This window comes from Thamnophis sirtalis, unplaced genomic scaffold, assembly GCF_051295495.1.
Source record: "Thamnophis sirtalis isolate CommonGarterSnake01/CBP01778 unplaced genomic scaffold, rThaSir2_p1.2 scaffold_4, whole genome shotgun sequence".
Lineage (NCBI taxonomy): Eukaryota > Metazoa > Chordata > Lepidosauria > Squamata > Natricidae > Thamnophis > Thamnophis sirtalis.
The window spans coordinates 97,113,623-97,132,492 of NW_028261384.1; the positions used below are offsets into that span (position 1 = coordinate 97,113,623).

The 18,870-nt window shown below is 36.9% G+C and overlaps 1 protein-coding gene across 1 annotated transcript; it reads right to left on the reverse strand.

The window, feature by feature from the left end:
- Positions 1-4,396: 4,396 nt before the first annotated feature.
- Positions 4,397-14,609, reverse strand: LOC106553170 (Golgi-associated RAB2 interactor protein 1A-like). The gene is made up of 6 exons (XM_087714440.1): positions 14,457-14,609; positions 12,373-12,572; positions 11,301-11,529; positions 10,233-10,543; positions 5,532-5,581; positions 4,397-4,739 (listed from the first exon to the last, which is right to left on the reverse strand). Exons 1-6 carry the CDS (start codon positions 14,607-14,609, stop codon positions 4,639-4,641), a joined length of 1,044 nt encoding a protein of 347 aa, XP_087570566.1. The 3' UTR covers positions 4,397-4,638.
- Positions 14,610-18,870: the final 4,261 nt, after the last annotated feature.

Genomic DNA, 18,870 nt, shown 5'->3' on the forward strand with positions numbered 1-18,870 from the left:
ATTCTAGAGTATGAGAAAGGCTTTGTACTAAAAGGCAAAATTGTATGGATGCTTTTGGACAATTTTTCCAATGAAAAAAAAAAGAAAACCACGTCATATTATGGAGAACATACTAGTATGAAAAAAAATTAAACTACAAGTTAATGAGCTTATTTGAGTGTGCATTCTGGGCATTTGAGTAGGGGCTTCTTCATGTAGTCTTTTATTTGGAATTATCTTAATTTTATAGGACTTAAAGTGAAGGAAAATTACATTTATAAAAAGGTTTAGAGATACCTTGTTTTGAGCAGAATGGCTATTCCGACAGCAACTTTGTGATCCTGTGTAAAATAAGGTCAATGGCTTTAAGGTTGTGTCCTTTAGCATTTAAGAGACAGACAGACAGGTTGCACTACTAATTCTTCAACAGCAAAATTGCACTTATTTTTTTGCACAAATGTAAAGGAGCATTGAGGGACATCACAAGTAGCAGGACTTTGAAATGGTAGTAGGTTTGCTTTTTACTTGATTCAGGCATGTAGGCAATTGGAGCTGCAATTGCACATTCATTTTTCCAGATTCTAGAAAACTCAGTAGGAAACGTGGAATGGAAAGGCATTTTTTTTCTGCCTTTGGGGACACAGCTTATTCCTTTAAAATGAAGATGACAATGGCATTTTATCACTCGCAGGAAGGTGTCCACTTTGTGCAGGTTTTCCTGAAGCAGTAAAGTAAAAACCGAAAAGCTGCCTTGGTGGCACATTAATAGGAAAGTTAAATGTGTGTAGAAGGTACTGAGTTGAATAACGCTACAATAACTATGAATAGCTAATTTCATTGATACACTGCACATTGCATGATTGCTAAACACAGGTGCTTACGAATTCATTTTGGGGTTTATTTTTCTTTTAATCTTACAGTATACCTTGAGTCTGTATACTCAACCATTAGAACCTCAAAATTAGCTAATTTTCTTTATCCTTTATCACCCCACTCATATTACAATCGTATACAGGTAATCTCCAATGTATGACTGTAATTGAGTTTAGTATGATTCTAAGACGCTGATTATTAAATGGGTCATCATGTGATCAACCTGATTTTACTTTTTTTAATGACATTTAAGCAAACCCAAAAAGCAATTCCATTGTGCACAATTGGGGAGGGGGTAGTGTTGTTTTTTGCTGGAAACTGGAAGTAAATGCCAATTTCTAGCAAGAAATATCGTAAATTGCAGTGACCTAGCAATAGTGCTGCAAGACTGTAAATGAGGGCCGTTTGCCAAGAGCCCAAAACACATTCATGTGATCATGGAGGGAGTAATCTTTGGAACTTTGAATCTGGGTCACAAATATCTTTCTGGATGGCTTTTAGCTACTTATAGCTACCATAGAATATGTATCTCGTTCCATGAGCGCATAAAACTAATTCATAATAGGATCCAATTTCTTTTTGGCTTAATGTAGAAGCTTCTCTGTACAGGTAGTAATTGTTTATAAGCCGCAGTGGCATTTAATTAAGGCAAAAACAAAACAGCATTATTGCTTAGCTTAATATGAAACTGGTTAAATGAAAGAAGCAATAAGGAGAAAATTTGCAGAAGTACCATTTGGAGAGTAGCATGCTCTGTTGTGGATTAGCATAATATGACTGAGTTCATTACACAAAACCATAATCTTTGTTTGGTTTTAACAGTGTGCTGTATGAATACAGACTTGTGATTTTAAAGCATGATTTCAATGTAGTGTGGTATGTGACCTTAGCTTTTGGTCTTTCTTAGTGAATTAAAATGCTATTCGTGGATCCCTGCATTGACAGAAAAGTATGTCTGCAGAAAATTTTGTTGTCTTCAGTGCTAAACCTCATTCTGATTCATTGTCTAATAGTGTTATTCTGATTATGAATTTAGCTCGTGAAAGCAAAAGGATGGTAGTTTAGTCTTCTGGCTTTGGTGCCTTCCCTCTTCATATTACTAGCTGATTGGAAAAACACCTACTAACTGTGCAGCAGATTCATACTATTGCCTCACAAGATCCTCCTCTGGGACGTGTGTGTGACATCACAAGAAACATAGAAAAGGTATGGGGCTATGTTGTCAACCTGACACGCTCCCTTCTCTGAAGCAATGAGGTACTCATATCACAGCAGCAAGAAGAGGATAGATATAATTTCAGAGTTATTGCATCACTAGGCTCCTTTTTTGTGCTGCTTATCCAAGCTGAATAAGGGAAGTAAATGAGAAATAAAACTTTTGTTTAGCATTCTTCTCCCTTGCCATACCTTTTTTATATTAGAAACTTCCAGATAGCTCTGCCTGGAAATGGTGGATGTATGGGAAGAGTTGGTCCCATCACTGCTACAATATAATACTGTTAGGTAAGGAGTTTGGCATAGTCACGATAGACCCTTGCCAAGTGCTGCTGTGTCAAATTAGTTAAGAAGGAACAATGGCAGAATACCAGCAGAGGAGCTGGATAGGGCTAGAGAGAGGGGCATTCCTGAATCATCCTGGACCAGTCAAAAAGCACCATTCTAATCCCATCCACTGTTGTTCACACTGACTACCTCTGATGAATGGGTGGTGAAGCATCACAGATTTACACCGCTTATGACTATTGGATGCTATTAAAGAGGAAACACAAACACCAGTGTGAGAGCAAACATACTATATCTGAGGTGCAAAAAAATAAAATAATGGCAAAAATGGTGCAAATGTTGTTTAAAATGTAGCTTCAGAAATCCTCTCCCACACTTTTTTTTGAACATTTTTTTATTATTTTTACATTTAAAACAATGTAGTGCCGCAAGTCGAAGTGACCATACATTCACATTATATACAGCTAGCCTCAGCCATTAACTATTAGCCTACTTAATACCTTGTCTATCCTTCTGTCCAATCACAATATATACAGTTTGTTCCAGTCTTGTCTTATACCAATCATAAAATCTGTTCCAGACTTCAAAATATTCTGATTCCCCTTTATTTTTAAGTTCAAGAGTGAGCCTATCTGCTTCCGCACAGGCCAACAGTTTTCTGATTATATCTAGCTCTGATGGTATATTTTCTTTTTTCCAATATTGTGCATACGTTATGCATGCCACAGTTAGTACATGTATAATTAGATAAGGTGTATCTTTCTTAAATCCCTCAGGTATTATATCTAGGAGAAAAATTTCTGGTTTAACAAGATTTGGCCTCCCACCATTTTTTCTAATATAATTGAATCATTTTCCAATATTTTTTTTGCCTCATTGCACATCCACCACATATGAAAAAAAGTGCATGGTATTTTTTTTTTACACTTCCAACAATTTGGGACCAGATTTTTAAACTTTTTGGAGAGCCGTGCTCGGGGGGAAATGCCATCTGTAGAACATAGCAATAGCAATAGCAGTTAGACTTATATACCGCTTTATAGGGCTTTCAGCCCTCTCTAAGTGGTTTACAGAGTCAGCATATTGCCCCCAACAACAATCCGGGTCCTCATTTTACCCACCTCGGAAGGATGGAAGGCTGAGTCAACCCTGAGCCGGTGAGATTTGAACAGCCGAACTGCAGAACTGCAGTCAGCTGAAGTAGCCTGCAGTGCTGCATTTAATCACTGCGCCACCTTGGCTCTTTTCTTTATATGCCTTAGCCATTGCTAGTGTTTGATTAAGTATCCAAAGTTTTTCCTACTTAGGCAATTCCACATTATAACCGAAATTTTTCGCCCAGGCGACCATAGTTTCTTTGACATGTTCCTCCTCTAGCTTATATTCCAACAAAAAATTATATAACACTTTGATCAGCCTGTTTTCTGTCTGTATCAAAAATTTATCTAATATTGTGTAATCCTTGGCAATACCTTCATTCTTCCTATCCTGTGCAAACCTTGATTGTACTGCTTTATTCTAAACCAGACCATTATACTTTTAAGGATTATAATACGATTTACAAGGTGAGAGCATTTGTGTTTGTAGCAAGAGAGGAAGTACAAATGTTTGTGTGCTTCTATTCACAATTTATATGCGTTTAGACAAATGGAAAGAAAATGCAGGAATTAAGGGGATGTAGAAAGGAGGATGTTTGACTAACAAAAAATGAAACGCAGAATTAAAATTCGAAGCTTTTTCAGGACTCAGATTATTTTTCATAAAATCTGAAGTGTTGATTGTATTCAGGGGCAGAACAGGATGCACGAAGAGACCTTGGTTTGAAGAGGTAAATGTGAGAAGAATAAGGATCTTGTAGGTGGGATACATAATGGAGCAAGTGGATGTTGCTTTCTCACTGCAACCCTGTTCCCAGTTGGGTGGATCATTTTCCTCACTGAGTAGGCCTCCCTGATCCCTCATAAGCCCAAAGTTCATCAGTGGCTATCAGAATTCAGACTTAATGAGATAGCCAAAATAATCGAGATGCTGAACTTAGAAACAGAGGTCTGTAAAATTTCTACGCACCTGAAGTGAAATCTCATCATAGAGAACTAATTTAGGAGGAATGCCTCTTTTATCAAACATGCCTCTTTTGGGCTTAATTCCCTTCCCACGCCCCCTGCTTCACATAATCATTGTCACCACCATCCTTTGCCTGGCAAAACAAGCTCAATTGAAAACCAGTTTTTTTAATTACAGTGAGATGGAGAAGAGGGTCCTCCGCTGAAGGTCTGCCTTTGATCAGCGTTTCTTTCCTTTGCCTCGGGATTTGCTTCTCCGCCGGTTCCCCCAAGAACAGAAACTGATAAGGGAGAGGAGTTTGCTGGATTTCCGGGATGAGTCTGCAGAGAAACAAAAGAAAATGCTTTTTCATCTTCTCAGGAGGTGTTTAGGGCAAAGGAAGACCCCCCCTCCCGTTCTGTGGCTGGCAGTTGGATTATTTAAATAAAAATTAGCTTTCCCGGGGTCACATGGTAGGGGAATAACATAGAAAAGAACAACCCCTCGGAATGCCAACTTTTAGGGGGATGAATGATGCACACATAATGATGGCTAACATCTGGAGCACATCTCAATAAGTATTGTGGTGGGTCCTGGAGTCTGGGGAAGGCTCTGATGAGAGCGCTGTGTCGGAGGCAGAGAGGGAGCCAGAGCTGTATGCCAATTATCAGCTGCCTTCAGAGTCAGACATCAGTGAGGCAGACAAATAGCTAGAGCCTGTTCCCAGTGTGTGCATGCAGAAAGTTGCCAGATGAAGGGAACAGCTAAACAACGGGTAAACTTGGGAGTAAGGCCAGAGGTGGACGATGAATGGCCTCTCCCAAAAGAAATAAAAGAGGAGCGAACTGGGAGTGCAGGAGACAATTAGTTCGCTTAATTGGTTCGTGACTCTCCGAGACTCCTTGCTAAGTTCTGCAGATATTGGCCTGGCAGCTCTATACGCCAGATAAGGTCTGTGACTGTAAATCCTCCCTTGAAAGACATTGCTGTATGTGAATGAGCAGAATTCACAATAAATTAATAAAAGGGGTTTTTGTCGGGACAAGGGAGTTTGCTTCATGCTCTTGGGAAACCTAGGTCAGAACAATAAGCTGGCATAGGGGCAGGGGCGTTCGGATGACAGCCTATCTTACCTTTCCGGGATGATTTCTTCCTGTTCGCTCTGCCGCTCTTACTGGTTTTCCTGAAAGAAAAATCCCCAGCAAACTCTATCAATCTCCTCAAACTCTCCATGGGGAAACCCCCTTTGCTCCTTTAATCACATTAAAATGCTTGTCAGGAAAGAAGAACAGAGGCAAGAAAGAGAGAGAGCAGAAAAGGAAGGCACGAGAGGGAAAAGTCAGATACAAACCAGAAGCAACAAAAAACACTCCATCTAAAGATGGACTAGGAAATAACAATTATTTCGATAAACTTGAATGGACTGAACGCACCAAAAAAAAAAAAAAAAGAGCGCAGATGTTTAATAAACTTAAGAAAGGTAGATATAATGGGTATACAGGAAGTGCATATTAAAAGGGAACATAGGAATTTACTGGAAAACAAAAAACTAGGGAAATTATATACAGCACTGGCAGATAAAAAAAAGAAGGATAGCAACCTATATAAAGGAAAAAATAAACTCCAAAGCAGTTTACTCAGATAAAGAAGGCAGGATGCTAATGACTGAATTAAACAGAAAAAACAATATTATTAATAGTCATATATGCACCAAATCAGAAACAAGAGGAATTCTATAGGAAATTACACAACAAAATAAACAAATTAGAATATAATCCCCAAATATTTGCTTAATTGGGGATTATAATGCAATAGTGGATAAAAATGGACTATGAAAGCAAAAAGAAAAAGAAAACAAAAAAATACACTACCCAAATCCTTTTTTGAGATGGCAACGGAACATAAACTACATGACATTTGGAGAGAAAGGCACAAAATAAGAAAGCAATATACCTTTTATTCGAACCCCCACCAGTCCCTATCAAGAATTGACATGGCTTGGATTTCATCTGGTCTATGTAATCAATTAGATAAAATTGAAAAAGAAGCAAATGAGTGGGCAGATCATAATCCAGTAAAATTAAGATGGAAAGGTCAAAGAAGAAGAAAAAGATAGATGATGAATTCAAATATTATAAATGAAATAGAATACACTGAAATGCTGGAGAAAGAATTAAAACTATTTTTTAGAATAAATAAAAAAGAAGACACCTCAATTCAAAATCTCTGGGACACTATGAAAGCATACACAAGAGGCCTTACGATTGCCTACATGGCGAGAAAAACTAGAAAACAAAAAGAGCAACAAAAATTTACGCAAAAATAATTTATGGAAGCCGAAGATGAACTATAGAAAGACCCAAAGAATAAAATTATAAAGAAAAAAGAGAGATGATAAAACATAAGATCAACTTAATAACTCAAAAGAAATTAGCACAGAAAATTAAAGCAGCCAGATAAAATTATTTTGAACAAGCCAACAAACCTGGACGATAGCTGGCATACAGATTGAAGAATGAAAGAGAAAAAAAGGATGATATATCAATTAAAAGATGATGAGGGAAGAATTCAATACAAAGTTGAAGAAAAGAAGCATATTATTCATAAATACTTCACAAAACTATACGTGAAAGATAGTATGGAAGAAATCAAAATAAAACATTATTTAAACACAGAAAAGATAACACCAATCTCAAAAGAATAAGAGGGGGGGAATAAACAGGCCAATAATGTTAGCTGAAGTGGAATTAGTCCTGAAAAACCAGAAAAATAATAAAACCCCAGGACCAGACGGAATACCGGTGGAGCCAAACAAATATAATAAAATAATATTGGAAGAGCTAGGAGTGGAAATGTTTAACAAAGTTTTAGGAAAAGCCAAGACACCTGAATCATGGACAAAAGCAATAGTATCGCTAATCCCAAAAGAAGAAACCAACCTCCAAGAAATTCAAAATTACAGGCCAATTTCATTACTAAACTCGATTATAAAATATTTGCATCAATTATGGCAGGAAGAATTAAGCAGGTTTTAAATGAACGAATACATTCGGACCAAAACGGATTTTTACCTCACAGAAACATTAAAAATAATGCGTGAGTCATCCTAGACATAATAGAGTATTACAAGGTGCATCCAGAAAAACAAATGGTACTGGTTTTCCTTGATGCACAAAAAGCATTTGACAACGTAATCTGGAAATTTATAATAACACTATTGGACGAGATGAAATTCGGAGAAAAATTTATAAAAATGATAGAAGGATTTTATAACAGTCAGACAGCCAAAGTTCTGATGAATGGAGATCTGAGAAGAATGAAATAAGAAAATGAGTCAGACAGGTATGCCCCCTCTCTCCTTTGCTGTTTGTATTAACTTTGGAAATTTTATTAAATGAAATTCGAAAGGACCAGGGAATAAAAGGTTTAAGACTAAAAAATGAAGAATATAAGGCCCAAGTCTATGCCGGTGACTTAATATTTGTTCTAGAGGATCCATTAGAATCCAGCCTGAAATTAATTCAAAAATTAGAAGAATATGGTGAAGTGGCAAGGCTAAAGATTAATAAAGACAAACAAAAATGATAGCCAAGAACATGACAAAAAAGCAAGAAGAGGAACTGGAAGTAGCAACCAGAATGCAAATAACTAAGAAAGTGAAATACTTGGGGATCTGTGTGTCGGCAAAATGTTCCATAATTAAAGACGATTATAATAAATTAGTGATACAAATAAAGATTTAGAAAATTGGAAAAATATTCAGCTATCAGTCATGGGACATATAGTGACAATTAAAATGAATATTTTACCAAGAATCTTATTCCTGTTGCAAGCTGCACCTATTAATCAGGATAAAAAATTCTTTCAAGAATTAAACAAACTAACCGCTAGGTTTATTTGGCAGGGACGAAAAGCGAGGATTAAACTAAAGTTAATGCAAGACAGCAAGGAGAGGGGAGGTTTAGCATTACCAAATTGGGATTTATACGCATCAGCAGTAACAATAACATGGGTGAAGGATTGGATAGAGCTAAAGAATAAAAGAATTTTGACTTTAGAAGGCCATGATTTGCAAGCAGGCTGGCATACATTCCTATGGGATGATAAAAATAAAACGCACAAATACTTTCAAAATCATTTAATTAGAAGAGCGTTATTGCAAAAATGGCTCAAAATCAAAAAAATCCACTGTGAAAATCCCGAATTGGCTATCACTGACAGAAAGGACAACTTGTCCAATTTTTATAGATTTGAACAAAATGCTAAGATACAGAGACTTAATTGACAGGGAAATTTAAAAACAATTGAAGAATTGGCAGAACAGAACATGAAAGTTGACTGGCCAACTTACCTCCAAATCAAAAATAAATACAATAATGATACTAAATTATATGACATCGAAACAGAACCACACGAATTGGATAAAATTATTCAAAGCTCAGATAGAAACATGATAAGGACAATATATAAATTTCTCCTGAAGTATAAAATGGAAGAGGAAATTGTGAAAAAACAAATGATAAAATGGGCGCAGAACTTTGGCTATAATATTAAATTAGACAAATGGGAAAAATTTTGGGGAACAAACTTAAAAATCACACTATCAGTTGCATACAAGGAAAACTAGTACAAAATGTTTTACAGATGGCACCTGGCACCAACAAGATTAGCTAAAATCTTAACAAATACCTCCCCAAAATGTTGGAAATGCAAATCAATACGCAGAACATATTACCATTTATGGTGGACCTATGAGGAGGCTAAAATTTTTTGGAAAAGGATCAAAAATTGCTGGATAGTTATGAGTAAAATAATAGTTATGAGTAAAATAAGAGGGTTAAGAATGGTGAAATCCAAATGAAATACAATAGAAGGGGAAATAATATAAGGTGAGCGGAATCAATTGATAATTGCTATTAGAAAGAACAGGAAGCTCCTGTTCGTATTGAATTGTGTAAATGTGGCGTATGTCTAAGTTTTGTGTGTGTGTATTTTACATGTTTGTTAATAAAAAAGAGGGGAAAAAACAAAATGCTTGTTTTGGGCTGAAGAACCTAGGGCTCTCTTTTCTGCCCAATCTGCCTTCCAGTTGTGTGCTGGGCTGTGATAATTTGGATCCCCAAATAGCTGCTCATAGAAAGCAGAACAGCAAAATTATTGTGCTAGAAGTAATCTTCAAGCCTGTATTGCATCATCTGTGCCAGAGATGTTCAATTTTGTCAGGCTGATGGCTATTCTTGGCCTTTGTAATGGAAACAGAATAAAATTTACTCTTTAAAATATCTGATCAGAGTCTATATTTGGATCAAACTGCAGATTTATGACTCACATATAGTGTATTTTCTTTTCTTTTTTTTATTGTAAGCTTTCCCACCAGATGCCCTCCAGTGTGTTAGATTACACCTCTGATTACTTTTTAGAAATGATGGAAGCTGTGGATGAACATGTTTGGAGGATACCATATCACCTGAGGACTTCATAGCTGAATAGCAATGTGAAGTGAAATCTTTCCAGTTCTAGTTATCAAGAGGGAGAAACCTTCCAGATGCTGCTGAATGTCAACATGAAACATCTCCCAGTCTTGGCTATGCTAGTTGAATACTGGGAGCTGTCGCTGAGCAGCATCTGAAAGACCTAGATTTCACTTCTAATCAGGATATCTCACTTGCTTTAGCAGCTGTCCCCATGCACCTATTACTTCAGCTATAGATTGTTCAGTGGTTTAGAGCTAAAACCCTACCAAAAGCAGCATGTTCTCTTGAACTCCCCACCTGAAATCCAAATCCTTTTTTGATTATGGTGGCAAAAAATATGGTCATAAATAAACTGGATACCTTTTTGAAGAAGCAGAGCTTCCAGCCCTCTCTTTCCTACTGCCTCGACTCTTGCGACTGGGAGGTCTTTCAAAAGGCTGTGGTGGTGACCTCCTTCCCTCTGCCGATGGGTAGCTCTCTAAGTCAAATAACTTTTCTTCACTGGCAATGGGAGACCAGCTGGGCCCTTGGGAACTTGGCAGGCTTTCCATGGACATTATCAGACTTTGTCTACTTGCAACCTCTTCATGGATAAGGCTGGGAGTTTCAGATGCTAAGTATACACTCTGTTCACTCAGTTTTTCTTCTACATTTAAGGATCCTTCTGGACTCTAAAACAAACAAGAACCAGAAAGGTGTGAGCAATAAATCTTACTTGTGCATCATGTATGGAATGCTTTCCAAGCTGTAACCATAACCCTAAGTTGGTGTGGGAAAGACTCCTCTCTGAAGCCTCCAGGAAAGTCTGGCAGTCAATGTCAATAGATAAAGGTGAAGGTTCCCCTCACACATAAGTGCTAGTCATTCCCAACTCTAGTGGTGCTCATCTCCATTTCAAAGCCAAAGAGCCAGCGCTGTCCCCATGGGCATGTGGCCGGAATGAGTAAATGGTGAAGGCGCAAGGAACACTATTACCTTCCCACCTATTTTTCTACTTGCATATTTTAAATGCTTTCGAACTGTTAGGTTTGCAGAAGCTGGGACAAGTAATGGGAGCTCACTCCATTATGCGGCGCTGGGGATTTGAATCGCTGAACTGCCAACCTTCTGATCAACAAGCTCAGCGTCTTAGTTACTGAGCCACCATATCCTCAATGTCTATAGTACTGGCCTAATTGGACAAATGGTCTGGCTTAGAATAAAGCAGCTACCTATGTTCCTGCCCTTCCCTCTTGACTGCAAATGTCTTGGAACCAAAACATTTGCAAGGAGAGGGAAGTACAGCCGGTACATATTCCGGGTACATTGTTAATAATCCTCTCCATGGCCCTGCTTGGAATGGTCCCCTTTGCATACATTATTCCATAACATGCCATTCCACTAATGATATAAAAACAAACTGAAGTTAGTAATAGAAAGGTAGTTCACCTTTGACCTTGAGGTTTCATGTTTGGTCTTGCGGTAAGGTTTTTTGCTCAAGTCTAAAGGTGATCGCAGCATATTGACAACCTTGACCCACAGGCCAAAGATATCTTCCTGGGTGCTAGGCTGGGGACAGAGCTGCAGGTAAAAGGTACGGCCACTTGCCAGCTTGAATCGTAGCTGCTTCTTCTCTGGATTGTGGATTGAGATCCTAACTAGACACAGAGGAAAAAGCCTGCAAGACAGAGAGGAAGACAAGGGGATGGAATATCGTTGACGCCTTTTTCTTATTTGCAGCTATTAGAACACTAGTGAATAATTTTACTATTTGAAAGCTGTTGTTTCATTCGGTACATTTAATCTGAAATTAAAGCAATTTAACAATCTTTCATACAATATTCTGCAATCTCTGTCTGAGTTAATGCAATGAAATTATTAAATCATCTCCTAGTGAATGAGAAAAAAAATGTTCAAAAAGTACAATTGGCATTAAGTTTATTAAGACCATATAAAATGAATCAGCATGTTATGGGAGAAAGAGTGACAGGTCGAAAGTCATTTATTCATAAACCTGGACTTGGACCAGGGTATCATCATTTGTTGTGCAACATTTCAATGACTATCACACTGTCAATTTCAGGTGTGCTTAAATCTGGCCCATGGGGCTGGCCTGGCAATAGCCAGTGGTGCCTCTGGCAGCCAAAACATTTTGGCCATCAGGTGCTGCAGGATGTCGTTCAGGCTGAAAATGGCTGCAGGGGGCCTGTTTTGATTGGCAGGGTGCTGGAGGAGGTGTCCATCCTGCCTCCCCCCCTCCAGCTGACCCACGGAGGAGAATTATAATGCTGATCTGGCCCTCAAAGAAATCCAGTTTGACACTCCTAGACTTGGACCAGGATATCATCATTTGCTGTGCAACATTTAAATAACTAATCACAACGTCTTGGTCTATTTCATTCTTACCCCTACAGAAAATAGGTAATCCCAGTCCATAAAAAGAGGTGCCAATCTATCATAGAAGATATGAAAAATATGAGACTACATCTCAGCCTCTATCTTAGAGTCTAACCAAACCCACCTGGTGAGCTCATATCTCTTAGCTGGGCGGCGTGGATGAAAGAAGGATTTAAACTTTGTTAGAGGCTCCTCAGGGGGAAAGATGGAACGAGCCAGAAGTAACACATTGGGGACCAGCAGACTGGGGCTTGTGCAGGCTACTGCAACAGTCACAGTCTGAATTTGATTGTGCACGTCAATCACTTCTCCTCTCTTACTAACCTGCAGGGAACAAGACGGGATTAATGCAGAGGCAGCCGGTTGGTGAAGGCAAGTAAGCAGGTGACTCTTCCCTCCAGAATTTCAGGTGCCCTTACAAAATAACACTCAATAGGATTTCACATTGCTGAGGTTTTTAATTTTGTAAATATTTCTTGGTTCTAGGTGAATCAAATAGGAACAATGGATCTTCCTATTCAGAAGTTTAAGCTCTGTGCATTCATCCAGGCTTCCTTTACAGATGGGGTGAAAGGACAAAAGTCTCTAATGATCCCCTTCCAGAGGGAACCAAACTTGAATCCCTTTCAGCTTCTAGTAGCTATGCTGACGTGGAGGGTCGTTCCAATGTATTTGAAGAGCAAGCATCTGGGCAACCTTTGTGACAGTGGTACAGTTTACCCGCTTCTAGTCCGTCACTCTGTTCCCCCCTTTTTTCTATTAAACAAACCAAATCCAATTTTGAATATTTGAATCCCCGTTACCTAGCACTTTATCTAACTCAGTATTATCTCTTCAAATTGATCTTAGAACAAGCAGGAAGACTCTTCGACTCTTCATGATTAGGATTACAGTTTTTAAGCAGGCCCTCTTACTTCTCCTTTATTAGCTACTTGCTCTCTGGGTTATTATCAGATAGTAACACTTATTATAGCCAAATCATTATAGCTTCACTTGCTAATTTATTAAAATCAAGGCTGCTGTTAGAGGTGGAAAAGCTGCCTTCACTGTTTTTACTGCCATTTGGCAGACTACATTATTTTCTCATGCTCCCATGACGGCAGAAATTCCACAAATGCAGCTTTTTCCGGAATGTGAGGCAGTGTGGGGAAAGAGAGGCATACACATGATTTGTTGAACATTCACCTCTTCAGGGACTGCTCTTGGCTGATAAAGACCATTGGATCCATTTAAGGCACCATGAAGGCTCAAAATTTCTCATTCTCATTTCTGTGGGGAAAAGGGTGATCCTACAGTCACCATCTATTTTCTTCTTCCTTGCTCTTGAACTGCAGCCTGACAAGGAGGAAATAAATTAGTTCCAGCTCTTATCACCATATTCTGGTGCCAACAACGACAACCTTTCATCTGCTAAATTTCCTCATGTCACGATCGAACTAATAAAACACAGAAACATCTGTTGTATGAGATGCTTTGGATTATTTCCTATGTATTTTGGATAGTTCCTTTATCAAGAAGAATTCTATAATGTGAAATGCCAACCTGATCTTCTTCTTTCCTCAGAAAAAAAATAGTCAGTGTTTTATCTAGAACCTGAAAGTATGAAAAAAGTAGAAAATCTGTTTTTAGGGGGTTTCCCCCTTTGCTTGTACTCCCCTTCCAATAAAACACAAATATATATGCATGGCTTGTTGTCTACTCTGATAAGTCCCAGGGATACAATCAATTTAGTCTCTATATTTCGTACATGGCAAAATTGTCATTCCTTATTTCCTTTATATTTTTACAAATATTTATTAATGTAAGTTGAATATATATAACAAAAAGATCAATAACAGAAAAAAATGTTTTCCTCCGTGGTTCGTTTTTATGAGTATCCTAGAGCAAACACCCTCATTTTTAAAATTAAATGATATAGGAAATTTAGTCCCGGATTTTTCCATTGCAAAAAACAGTGGAAAGGCATCTGAGCAAATGGTGGGACAGGGAAATGAATGGATAGTTTGGAAGGTCTCCTCTGGGGAATGATCCTCATTCACTCAGAAGCTCTTTCTGCTTCCATTCTTGGAACATATCAAATTTGCTAAAGGTTGCTTTGTTCTGTTATCATAAACTTAATTTTCAAAAACATTTTTTCTATAGGCAAGATTGGCGGCAAGTGACAAAACTAACAAACATCTGGCAATTAGAAATCATCCTTAGACATACCTGTACAAAGTCACTTTCCAACATGGGAGCAAACTTGAGTAAGTCGTATTCTCCATGGCAAAGCTGGTCTTGTAAAGGTCCCATTTCCCTGCCGAAAAGTCCTTTCCCGTACTCTCCTCCAACTGAGACACTGGGCAGCCGGGACCGTAGCATCTTTCATCATCCTAAACCAGCATTGTGCATAGAAAATGTGAGACCAGAATTTTCTATGACTTAATAGCCCTCCAGAGTCAAATGGTTGGATGGCTATATAACTGCAAATTCCATAGCTAATCAGAAAATCTACCTAAATGTTTGGTAACAGCTGTTCAGAAAGCCGCAGCTTGACTTGTAGGAAACTTAAAAGCTTCATAAAACTTCCTTATTAAAATAGCTCCTATTGTCTAACTGCCTGCTTTTAAGCAAAATTCAAAATCTTGGCTAAGAATTATACAGTGCTCTGTTATTATAGATGACATTTTTGAAGGGCAATATTCTTTCTTTTGAGCCTGCTCCAGTATAATTTTTTCCAAAAAAAGATTCTTCTGTTAAACTTACTACTCTCAAGGTGTTTAGAAAGAATGAAAAAAAAAACCCAGCCTTCCTAAGAGTTTGCTCTCCAGGTTTTTGAGCTCATTGCCAAAGGAAATAAGGTTAGCTTTTTCTGAAATAGACAAAATATTTTTATCTGGGCCAAACTCTTCAATTGTGTTTTTAAACATGTTTAATGAAGCTTTAAATCTGGGTAGTGAGGCGAGTGTCATATAAATTTAATAAGTAAAATGCATTTTATCTCTGTCAATGTGATAAAACATATACATAATTTATATATGTGTGCATGTCTTGTATTTTACATACAATGGCATTTCTTAGTTGAAGATTGGTGCTGGGCACCAATTCAATAAATAAATGGTACATGAAGGTGGAACTTATTGACCATGATGTTATTCTTTGACCTTGTCAAACTTGGAACTTTGAGAAGGTCTCCGAGTGTAACATCCATCATTCCTAAAGAGAATACTAATTTGAGGTGATAGAAGTTGTAGGTATCAATATTTCTGTAGAAGACTAGGATGGAGAAAGCTGGCACACAGGCTTATTTGGTAGTACTTTAAACTTAATTAATTTATCCAGCTAAACAACTATTGGTTTATTTTAGACATTCCAAATCTGTGCTTTCTTAAAATGTCTAGCAGATCATCAAGAGAGCAAAAGATAGGATTCAACAGATTTTGGCTCCTAAAACTCTAATATTCTTAATTTAAAATTACAATTTTTAAAACAGCAGCATAGTCAATATTTAAAAAATTCAACACAGCATCTTAATTAAAAGCAGCTTGTAATAAATGTGATTCAATGCCCAATTAATGGTGAAATTATATTTCTTGGCAAGAAGTTCCAGAGATAAGAGATATTGATTGCAAAGTTTCCCTCATTAAACATAAAAGTAACTGCAATAATCCAGGCATTTCCCATTTAGAAGGCTGAAAGGGGTGATATCATATCTATGAATTATTCCCCTGTGCACAATTACCATTTATTGACAGGAAAGGCAGCCACAGAAGTGAATGATTTAATATTATTTTTTAACTATCTTGCATCACAGCAGATTCAAATTTATTAAACTGAATTAGTTCTCATAATCAGATTTTAATCATATATGATGCTTAATAATTAATTGCTGTTTATGCATATGTATGAAGGACTACTTGACAAGGAAGGGCTTCTTCAAAATAGATTTTGGGTGCCAAGATCAAAAGAGCAGAATAGAAAATTTTGAAGGTCTGTTGATAGACTTGGGGCATGGGAGAAAAGCTGCTTAACTTTTGTTGATCTTTTTTCTTTAAGGCTTCTTTGCCGTTACTGGATCTTATACACAGTTTTTAGATGATCATTTTTGTAGCCATTTAAGATGACTTCAGCTAGCCAGAACCTCTATACCCCACCCCCAAATCTAGGACTCACTGATTGTCTTTATGGAGCTTGTAATGTATGTTCTTCAGTGCTTACTGCCCAGAGCTGCTATATTTATGCTTCCTCTGTTTTGCCTTGGGGGCAATTTTGTGATGTCATCATTGTCTTTATGACCTTTTTAGCCAAAGGATGTGTGGGAAAGTAAATAGGAAAGAGTTGGTGGGAGCAAGTCTATACTCACCTATCAGCTAAATTCAAGATATAATGAAGTTCCTTTGTCCCACATCAAGAAGCTTCCTTGTTTTCCCTGAAGAGATTCTTGTTGAAGCAAGAGTCAACGTCGCAATGATACGGACGTGTGGTCTCAATGCCCCAAGACCGCTGCTGATACTTTTGCCACTGGATGGTCCAATCAGACCTAAACTGTCCCATAGAGATGGTGAACGGGAAGAATACGTCTTGCTGATTTCAGGGGCACCACAAAGTCCCTGATTGATTCAAAAGAAGTTCTTCAAGCTGGTGACAAAAAGTCCAGCCCCAGGCTGATGAAGTTGGGATGGCTCCGGAATGGAAGGGAAGCAGAAAGAGAAAGTGTGTCCATCTGGTGAGGAAACTTTACTGTTTTTAAAAAATTTACATTAAATCTGAAAGCAGAAGAAAACAAGCAGTGAAATTAACCTATATTGGATTGCTTTGGATAGTGTTTCTTTTTCTTTGTAATTCTCTTTGTGGATTGAAGTGCTTGCAACTTTTTTTTTCTTTTTAAAGAGAATGGATCAGTTTTTCTTCTTTTTTATTTTTATTTTTTAATCTATGGATTAAAGTCTTCTTCTTTATTTCAAAAAATACTTTTATTTCCCACTATTAATTCCATTTAAGAACTCTGTTTCTTTTAAGTTTGAAAAAACATTAGAGAGTGGGAAGCAATAATGCCACTTGGAGGTTGGAAGCTTAAGTTTTTAAAACAATGCACTTTTCCTTTTGATCTTACTGACTTTGTATCTCAAGGCTCGGCAACTTGTTTATAGAAAGTGATAAGCAGAAAGGGCATGAATTGTTTATACAGGTGCACTTTGAGAGTCTTACTGGTAGTGGGAGAGAAAAAGAAACAGAACTTTCTTTTTTGAAGATCATAAATGAATTTCTGTTTAAGCTAATTTAATATAAGAAGCCTTGAAAGCCAGAGTGGCAGTATCTACCAGCTTGCCAAAATGGCACAATATTCAAAAGAAACATTAACTTTGCAAAACATCCTGGTCGGAATTTAAAATTTATTAGAAATATTAGAGAGAATCGAGAAGAAGATGGAAAAATTAGAGTTTATAACAGCAAAAATTGAAGGGGAAAATGATTACAAAGACAAGATAACTGATTACTTTATCAGTGGAGTGAACGTGGTTGAAAATGGGAAAGGGGGAGTATGGAAAAGAGAATTAGATCGACAGGAACTCTACCCCAGATTTCAAGGCATGGAAGAAGAAAAAGAGGGAAAAAAATGATGGATTTAAGGAGACAAAACTTCTCAGAAGCATGATTGACAACCAAAGATAAGCTGATTAAAATAGCAGATGGAGGGCATCGAGATTACTTAAGTGATGCTGCAAGCAACAAGGTGCAGAGAGAAGTCCACAAAAATTTTATTAAGGAAATAAATAGAAGATCAATTCCACAAATGATAAAAGAAATAAGTGTATTATTACTGGAAGGATACAGGCTGATATATGAAAGTTAATAATAAAAATTAGTTAATTTAAGTAATTAGTGGTTAGTAATTTAGTGCTATGTTAAATAAATAATTGATAAGGATAATAAGGTACATACGCGTGTTGGTTTGATGAGAGGAAATTTGATATAACTAGTGAATGAATTTCTGTTAAGAAATAATAACTATAACAATGAAATGACAAGGGATATAGTTAACAATATATATATATATACTGGTTTAATAAAAGGAATTGGGATATAAATTGTAAACAGCAATTTGGAAAGGAGGATTAGAAACCTTGTTATCAAACATAAATAATTTTTACTTAGAACATGCTATAAAGGGGTAATGTTATTGGATGATATTAGAAATAACTAATGAAATGTCATTATGTGGTTGTGTTTTTAATTTTGGACGATTTCATGCAAAAGGATGTTAAATGAGAAGCGTGGTATGTTGATAGTAAGATATATAAAGATTTTTGATTTAAATTATATATTATGTGATTTGAATTATAAGTAATGACTGTGGAAGAGATGCATGAAAGTTATTTGTAACCAATCAACACGCTTCTACAATATGATTAGTGATTAGTAATTTAGTAATCTTTAGAGTGATATGTTAAATAAATAATTGATAATGATAACAAGGTACACATGTGTTGGTTTGATAAGAGGAAACCTGATATAATTAGCGAATGAATTTCTATTAATAAATAACAATTATAATAATAACAATGAAATGACAAGGGATATAGTTAACAATATGTACATGTACTGGCTCAATAAAAGGAATTGGGATACAAATAGTAAACAG

Coding starts and splice junctions, on each gene's coding strand:
- LOC106553170 (XM_087714440.1), bottom strand. CDS start 14,609: ATGCTACGGTCCCGGCTGCCCAGTGTCTCAGTTGGAGGAGAGTACGGG. Junction 10,544..11,300: donor ATGAAACCTCAAGGTCAAAG/GTGAACTACCTT, acceptor TGTTTGTTTTAG/AGTCCAGAAGGATCCTTAAA. Junction 4,740..5,531: donor GAAGAAATCATCCCGGAAAG/GTAAGATAGGCT, acceptor GTTTCTCTGCAG/ACTCATCCCGGAAATCCAGC.